Source organism: Primulina huaijiensis, chromosome 5, assembly GCF_012295235.1.
Source record: "Primulina huaijiensis isolate GDHJ02 chromosome 5, ASM1229523v2, whole genome shotgun sequence".
Lineage (NCBI taxonomy): Eukaryota > Viridiplantae > Streptophyta > Magnoliopsida > Lamiales > Gesneriaceae > Primulina > Primulina huaijiensis.
Window position 1 is genome coordinate 3151577 of NC_133310.1, and position 7869 is coordinate 3159445.

Here is a 7869-nt window from a genome sequence, read left to right on the forward strand (position 1 = left end):
ACAACTCTTTGGCAATATGTGATTGCTCTTCTGTTGTTTCTTCTTGCTATTGGTTCCTCAGTGGAGTTAGGAATAGCATCTCAGGTATGATAATCAACACGTAACACCTATTTCGAATATCTTATTCCATATCTTGGTTTCTGATTATCAACAGTTTCTGGTTCAAAACAGATAAGTAGACTTCCACCAGAGGTAGTTAAATACTTCACAGATCCAAATGCCGTTGAACCACCAGATATGCAACTCTTATTTCCGTTTGTTGACTCTGCTTTGCCTTTGGCTTACGGTGTGCTAGGGGTTCAGCTTTTTCATGTGAGTATCATTGTTGTCTCTAGATTATGGAGCTCCTGAAGATAAAACTTGGATAAGAAATGTCATCATTTTTTTATTACCTTCACCTGTTGATCAAAAGTGGTGTGGTTTGTTTTGAATTCTTGGTTGTGATACAAATTCATTTTTTCAAGCCTGGTTATTTTACCTAAAAGTCTACATTTCTTTTTCTATTGCATCTGTTTAGAGTGCACCTACATTTTTTCAATAAGCCCTTTATTTAATATTTGAAACTCGCCAACGAAATTAAAAATGTAATCTATCACATGAATTTCTAATCTTTCTTCTGTGCTGAAAATAGATTTTATAATGACTAATTACTTCCTGATGTAGTTTCAGTAGCCATGTGTAAAGGTCAGTCTGTATATGTCATGTTTTTTTGGTTTTAAATTCTAGATGAGCTTGATTTTCTGCAGGAAGTTGGACATTTTCTTGCAGCGTTTCCTAGGAAAGTAAAACTGAGTATTCCTTTCTTTATTCCAAATATTACTCTTGGGAGCTTTGGAGCAATCACTCAGGTGAGCATGCAGCTGCAAACATTTGATTTTGGAACTGTATGGTATGATCATCTTGGTTATACATGGTTTGTGCTGCAAACCTTTTGGTCTTTAGTTTCTGAATTTGTAAACCTATTTAATTTTTATTGCTTTGGTTGTAGTTCAAGTCCATTCTTCCTGATCGAAAGGCAAAAGTAGATATTTCATTGGCTGGGCCATTTGCAGGAGCTGCATTGTCTTTCTCTATGTTCACTGTTGGCCTGATGCTTTCATCAAATCCAGCCATGGCAGGAGATTTGGTGCAGGTTCCCAGCATGCTTTTTCAAGGCTCTTTGCTTCTTGGGCTTATCAGCAGGGCCTTTCTTGGTTATTCGTGAGTTACTGTTTTACCTTTCTACCCTCACTGTTTTGAGTCTTCCTTGTCATGTTCAATGGAAAATATCCGGCTTCTAATGTCTTGTCTCTGATACCAGGAGCATGCATGCCACAACAGTCTCAATCCATCCTCTAGTGATTGCTGGCTGGTGATGTATCTATGAGGAACTTTGAAATTGTTATGCTTTGATTTATATGTATGATGATGTGTTCTTGGTTCGTAGGTGTGGGCTGACAACGTCTGCATTTAATTTGCTCCCAGTTGGATGTCTTGATGGTGGAAGGGCTATGCAGGTATATGTTCCTTTATTTCCCTTTGTTTTAGCAGTCAAGGAGTAGTATGAAGATCGAACTTTAACGAGACACTCGCTTACACTGGCTAGAAGTAGTTGATTGTGGTTTTGTTGGATAAAATATTGTGGGAGTAAGTTAGCAGCTCGATATTACCGTGAGCGCTACCGATTTTGTATTATACTGTCCATGCTTGCTACACGTTACTTTGTAATTATTCTATGATTTCATAACAATTTTTTTTGCATAAAACCTATTTCTTCCAGAGTGAATTCCAGGTGAAATGGTTTTTATTTTTTGGCTTGGATTTGATATTATTGCTATCTACTTATTTAAAGTACGTAATGCGTCATCAGGACAAGTTAGAAATTTAATGATTAGATATTTTTCTGCTATTGAATTTTTTTTCTTCATATCTGTTATCAGCTTGTTGCATTTGCCTGTGAATATACACGTTTTTTCATCTTAACCAGGATCTCAACTGGTAGAATTCATTTCATATTATTTTCAGGGAGCTTTTGGAAAAAGTGCCCTTGTTGCTTCTGGATTAGCAACTTACACTATGCTTGGGTTGGGAGTGGTATGTTCGCTTTTGCTTGCACACGTATTTATGAAGTTCATTGTCTTAAAATCTGTAGTTTCAAATATACAACCATCACATTAAAGATCTCGTTTTTCTGAAAGTTATAGTTTCCATTCTCCACAAGCGTTATCTATATAGGGAAAAACCACCAAAAAGCAAACAAATATTTAGTCAGATATGTACAATATGTATATTTGTCCTTTTTTCTTGTCAAATTATCTTGTAAACCCCTCTGTGGTATCGATTTTTGCAGTAACATTCTTAAATTTAAATTTGATGTTTCTCCGACTTACAGCTCGGTGGACCCTTGTCGCTTCCTTGGGGATTATACGTCCTAATATGTCAGGTATGCAACTGTTTAGGTGCAATATAATTGAACATGACAGAGGATAGTGAGCGGAAGTTTGTCTCTTGATTGTTATTCGCTTACGCTATGAAATATGCAGAGGGCTCCAGAGAAACCGTGCTTAAATGACGTAACAGAGGTAGGAACTTGGCGAAAAACGGTTTTTATCATGGGTATTGTACTTGTAGTCATGACACTCCTGCCCGTGTGGGACGAGTTGGCGGAAGAGCTGGGCATAGGTCTTGTAACCACCCTTTGATCGGTGTCTGTTTTGTACTCAAAATCCAATTTTGTTTTTGCACAAGGCTAAATATTATCGCTGTTTTTGTTCCAGTGGCTTGGTAGTCATGCATATCCTTCTGTCTGTTACTTTCTAACTAGGTTCCTCGTACTCTGTACATAACGAGTTGTACACTCTAAATTATATAAATATTTTCTGAACTGTTGATTATTATTGCAAACATCTTTCTTCGACTTTTGTTTTAGAAAACTTGAGACCTTTGGACATGTGTCAAATTTGTCATTTTTCAAATCTCCCACAATGCAAGAGGAGACGAATTGTGTTCAAATTCATCGAATAAACGGAAACGATGAGCTCCTCATGCCAACCCCACAAATAACTCACTTTTTTCCCTATGATGGAACTGTAACTCATCGCACGACTAGAAAAGATTGTACCAAGAATCGGGGTTTTTTTTTTTTTTTTTTTTTTTTTTTTTTTTTTTTTTTTTNATAACTGAATATCGAATCATATACTTTATCTTAAATTTGAGATTACGGTGTCGGATGAGTTACAAGTCTACGTAGTTCTTAAAGATGATGTACGTGCAAGTAATATCTAGTTGAGTCATAGATGAAACGAGTTGAAATATTATTACATTTACGTTTATTATCCTAATCAAACAACTCAATAATAGGCATGATCTTGATCAATATGATATGATGGTGAATCTTGATAAAAAAGACTAACTGTGGATAGTACTTGCTAACTATTATTACTCCTATGGATCCAAATTGGTGGCATTAACTCCTAGTATTATGTGAACATTTAATTGATATGAAATGTACTATTGGTGCATTATCCTTCGACCCTGCAAGATCGTAGGTCAAAATGTCCACATGGATTCTATCCATGTGCCACTTATTGATCATCAGTTAGTACGAGTTAATGACTTGTCTAAACATTCAAATATCAACAATTTTTGTGGATATTTTGGATTATATATTCATCATTAATGGATAGGTTAAAATGTACATGCATTTGTATATATTGAAAGTTAAAAACTTATGTGAGACGGTCTCACGGGTCTTATTTTGTGAGACGGATCTCTTATTTGGGTTATCTATGAAAAAATATCACTTTTTATGCTAAGAATATTACTTTTTATTTTGAATGTCGGTAGGTTTGACCCGTCTCACAGATAAAGATTTGTGATACCGTCTCACAAGAGACCTACTCTACATGAAATTAGTGTGATCAATTCTAAGTTATTATTGACTTGGAAAATGGAAATTTAGGATATAAGTAACAAGAAAACACAAATTTTAATTCTAATTCACTACCTAAAAAAGTTTATTTTCAATTCAATTCTTCAAGACTTGACTAAATAGTATCTAGGACTCCAATAATTAAGAGATAGGTAGTGATGAAAAGGAGCCAAAGTTATAAAAAAAAAAAAAAAATCACATGGCAGAAATTAAATAAATAGGGGTCTGGTTTTAATTAAAGCATTATGATTTTGTATATATTTAAAGAACCTTTTTGCTAGAATTTAATTGAAATAATATATAGCCGGGGCACACTTTGTTATTTATTGGCCTCTTCGTCTTGTGCCACATGTCAACCAAATTAAGAGTAGGTTTCTCATGAGACGGTCTCACGAATCTTTATCTGTGAGATGGGTCAAGTCAACCTTACCGATATTCACAATAAAAAGTAATACTCTTAGCATAAAAGGTAATATTTTTTTCATAGATGACCCAAATAAGATATCTGTGTCAAAAAATACGACCCGTAAGACTGTCTCACACAAGTTTCTGCTCCAAATTAATATTATTTTTTATATATCTAATTGATGATGATGTTAATANTTTTTGAATTAGACACTAAATTTATTATGATTTAGTCTCATTCAATTTGGCAAGGAATGGTACACCAATTTTCATTATATTTTGTGGCGACATTGAATATATGTTTTATTGTGCAGCACATGTAACTGTGTGTTATAAAGTGTGAAATTTTTTGGGCACGATAACTTTTAATAAACTTAGTTTTCAAAAAGAAAAATTGGTAAAACATAATTCCTCTCGACGACCAAGTATTTAACCTCCGAACTTGGAATGAAACAAAGATATATAATCAACTAATAAATCATTATTCGTATCAATTTGTTAAAACGAAAAAAGTAAAATAAAATAAGGAAAACGTACATAAAAATACAACTTTCTTGAAAGGAACTCTGACAAAAGATTACTTAATGAATCATTGAAGATAATAGAGCAAATTTAGAAACATTCTTCTACTTCAAATGTATTTCATCCTTTGTTCTATTTAATCACATGAATAACACACGTTGTTATTAGTAATGTGTGTTATTCATATGATTAAGAAGAACAGAAGATTATACTTTATTTAGAAACGAGAAATCTGAACAGATTAAGATACTATTTGTTTGCATATTAATTAATCCACAAACATGAGAAACTGAAATAAGACACAACCATTTATTTTCTTGTCTTCTCTCGCCATTTCAGTTAGAACATAACTGGGATTTGATCCATCACTTCTTCAACTGAACTTACACCTTCATCGAATAGCCAGTTCTCAAGAAATGACAATGGAGGATGATCGTAGATTTCGAATTTCGGAGCCTTTTGATTATCAAGAAATTCAATGTTCTCATAACCCTTTTGGCTAGAATCACGATATAGATGATGATATGACAAATTATGTTCCAATTCATCACTTGGAATACTATCGCCATTCTTGCCCTGATCATGATGTTCGATCTGCGGAGGAATGAAACCTTGAAATGAAGCTTCAGTTTGAAATTTGTCGGAACTCGAACAGTTTTGGAATTTGTCAATGTGGGAAGTGTTGTTAGGCTGAGGGGACGATCTCATCCATCCTTGTAGAAGCTTTGATATGTTATCTGCGCTAGAAGCGTATAGAGAAGAAATTTTTTCGCTTGAGCTGGAATGCTGATTGCTAAAGATATGGCTATCCGTTTTGCGTTGATCACCACATCTTTCCGACATGAGTTGAGGATAATTAGCTGCTGAATCAGATAACATTTGGGAATGATTCATACCAGTCTGAAATTTCGTCAACTTTTTCTTCAAGTGAGTGTTCCAGTAGTTCTTGATGTCATTATCTGTTCTTAGTGGCAAGTATGTCGCAATAGCAGCCCATCTATACATCATTAAAGATAAAGTGTGACACAAATTTCTCTTTTACACTGATTTGACTATCCAAGATTCAATCAGTATATGTATTAGATAATAGAGAAACATCAATAAGTAAATCACTGATATGTAAAGGAATGTATAATTAATATAATTAGGAACATTACTTGTTACCCAATAAAGCTTGAAGATGAATGATCATCCCTTCTTCATGTGAGGTGAAATTTCCTCTCTTGATCCCAGGCCTTAGGTAATTAGTCCACCTGAGCCTGCAACTCTTGCTGCACCTTGACAAACCTTGTTTAAAAGAAAAGATGGAAACAATCATTCAAGATTTTCTTTCAAATACTAGTCGATGTGCCTTGAAAACAAGAACCAAACGTAAACCCGGATTGAGTTTGTTCCAGAAATCTATACTGAAGACGAAATCGGGATAGTGTATACACATAAATGTACATACCGGTATTAGTGGGCACAGCTCTCCAATTCCCTGGACCGTGTTCTTGAATGTAAGAGACTAAGATGATGTCTTCTTCAGGAGTCCATGGACCTTTCTTGATCCCAACTTTATCACAACATGGAGGCCTCCCCATTTTCCCCTTTTTCTATGTTTGTATTGTTGATTGTGGGATTATAGAGACATGGGAGTATGTGCAGTGTTGGTTGTTGGGGTCCTATCTATAGCTTATATACATGATGAGGAAAAATGGGCTCACCTCTCCACCTTTTTCACTTTAGCTATTATAATGATCCTACATTCAATATAATAATAATAATAATAATAATAATGAGTCTAATGGACGACTGTAGGTTATATTAACATTATTCTATGTTCACTAACATAGACATGTAGTTAACTGGAGACAACATTGTTGTATTTTGTTACTGTGATAATTGTTAGCTCGAAAATGAATCAAGCTATACTCGATGCCGAAAGGTTCGTCTTTTTTTTAGACTTGATGCTTATTTTGTTATATTGTCAAATATTTTACAAAGCCTATTGAGATTAAATGGGAATTTCCAACTATATATATACATACAAAAAAGTTAGAATGGTGTCTCAATTAAAAGTTAGAAGTGGAAGTTTTGAAATTATGTAAATATTTTTCACCTAATTACATATTTTCCACCCTCTTTAAAGATCATGCACATGCAACGTAATAAGGCAGCTATTTATTTGATGTTGGACGGAATAAACTAATTCATTCCCGTAGTTCATAATTGAGGGTACGAAGACTATAATACCCTCAGATACTTGGATTTCTGCCAGGGCCCCCACCACTTCTTAGTTTGCTCTATTTAACCAACCCGGAAACTTGGCCATCATTTGGGCTAGCACTAGTGGGCAATCTTCTGTTGTTTTACAAGCCCAGCACTTGACTGGACTGGACTGGAATGTGGATTCTTCAATTAAAATGGATCTGAATTCTAGAAATGTAAGTGTCTTCAACAAAATTCAAGGCTAAAAAATAGTTCTTATATCATTTCCCTTTCTATTGTTGAAAAATTATTTAAAAATGTGTTAAATATTTGTGTTGAAAATGTGAATGTTGAATGTTGAAAATTAGGTAAAATTAGGTATTGAATATTGAAAATTAGTGTATGATGATGTAGGTAATGATGTATTTTATTTTTGGATTATTTGTAAAAATTTTCTATAAATAGATCTCACATTTGTGAAGAAAATCACAATTGAGTTGAGAGAAAAATATTATAAAATGTGTAGTGTGATAATTTTGAGAGTTTGAGATTTTTATTTTTTTACCGTAAATTTTTACTTTTTCACAACACGTTATCAGCACGAAGCTCTAAAAGTCCTCCATATTTTTCCAAGATCCAAAACAGAAGAAAAAGGTAACAAAAGTAATAATATTTATTTTATTGTTTATTTATTTATTGTTTATATATTTAATATATAATATAATGTTATTATAAATAATAAAAATAAATTTTTCAAAAAACTTGTTATAAATCCTGGGAGGATGTTAAGACGACATCCCACACTCCCGGTAAGGGATACGACAAGTATAAAAGCCTATAAG

General features: G+C 33.7%; 3 protein-coding genes across 3 annotated transcripts in view; 1 reads left to right on the forward strand and 2 right to left on the reverse strand.

Annotated features, from left to right (window-relative positions):
- The first annotated feature begins 6 nt into the window (after nt 1–6).
- On the forward strand, nt 7–2896 carry LOC140976347 (probable zinc metalloprotease EGY1, chloroplastic). The gene is made up of 9 exons (XM_073440448.1): nt 7–84; nt 172–312; nt 747–848; nt 989–1200; nt 1301–1351; nt 1427–1496; nt 2005–2073; nt 2372–2422; nt 2523–2896. The coding sequence occupies exons 2-9, from the start codon at nt 238–240 to the stop codon at nt 2679–2681; spliced, it is 789 nt and encodes a 262-aa protein (XP_073296549.1). The 5' UTR covers nt 7–84; nt 172–237; the 3' UTR covers nt 2682–2896.
- A 2012-nt stretch (nt 2897–4908) lies between these two features.
- On the reverse strand, nt 4909–7041 carry LOC140976348 (transcription factor MYB60-like). Its single transcript, XM_073440449.1, has 3 exons — nt 6288–7041; nt 5995–6124; nt 4909–5834 (listed from the first exon to the last, which is right to left on the reverse strand). Exons 1-3 carry the CDS (start codon nt 6418–6420, stop codon nt 5177–5179), a joined length of 921 nt encoding a protein of 306 aa, XP_073296550.1. The 5' UTR covers nt 6421–7041; the 3' UTR covers nt 4909–5176.
- Nucleotides 7042–7229: 188 nt separating this feature from the next.
- The window catches only part of LOC140976349 (F-box protein SKIP24), a 10436-nt gene continuing 9796 nt past the window's right edge, over nt 7230–7869 (reverse strand). Inside the window, exon 5 of the mRNA XM_073440450.1 lies at nt 7230–7316. The gene's annotated coding sequence lies outside the window, so the exon portion shown is untranslated. The remainder of the gene's footprint in view (nt 7317–7869) is intronic.

What these genes read in the sequence shown, in the direction of transcription:
- LOC140976347 (XM_073440448.1), top strand. Translation starts at nt 238, where the DNA reads ATGCAACTCTTATTTCCGTTTGTTGACTCTGCTTTGCCTTTGGCTTAC. An exon ending in GCTTTGGAGCAATCACTCAG is followed by an intron (nt 849 to 988) that starts GTGAGCATGCAG and finishes CTTTGGTTGTAG; the next exon opens with TTCAAGTCCATTCTTCCTGA. An exon ending in ATGGTGGAAGGGCTATGCAG is followed by an intron (nt 1,497 to 2,004) that starts GTATATGTTCCT and finishes TATTATTTTCAG; the next exon opens with GGAGCTTTTGGAAAAAGTGC.
- LOC140976348 (XM_073440449.1), bottom strand. Translation starts at nt 6,420, where the DNA reads ATGGGGAGGCCTCCATGTTGTGATAAAGTTGGGATCAAGAAAGGTCCA. An exon ending in AGCTGTGCCCACTAATACCG is followed by an intron (nt 6,125 to 6,287) that starts GTATGTACATTT and finishes CTTTTAAACAAG; the next exon opens with GTTTGTCAAGGTGCAGCAAG. An exon ending in CAAGCTTTATTGGGTAACAA is followed by an intron (nt 5,835 to 5,994) that starts GTAATGTTCCTA and finishes AATGATGTATAG; the next exon opens with ATGGGCTGCTATTGCGACAT.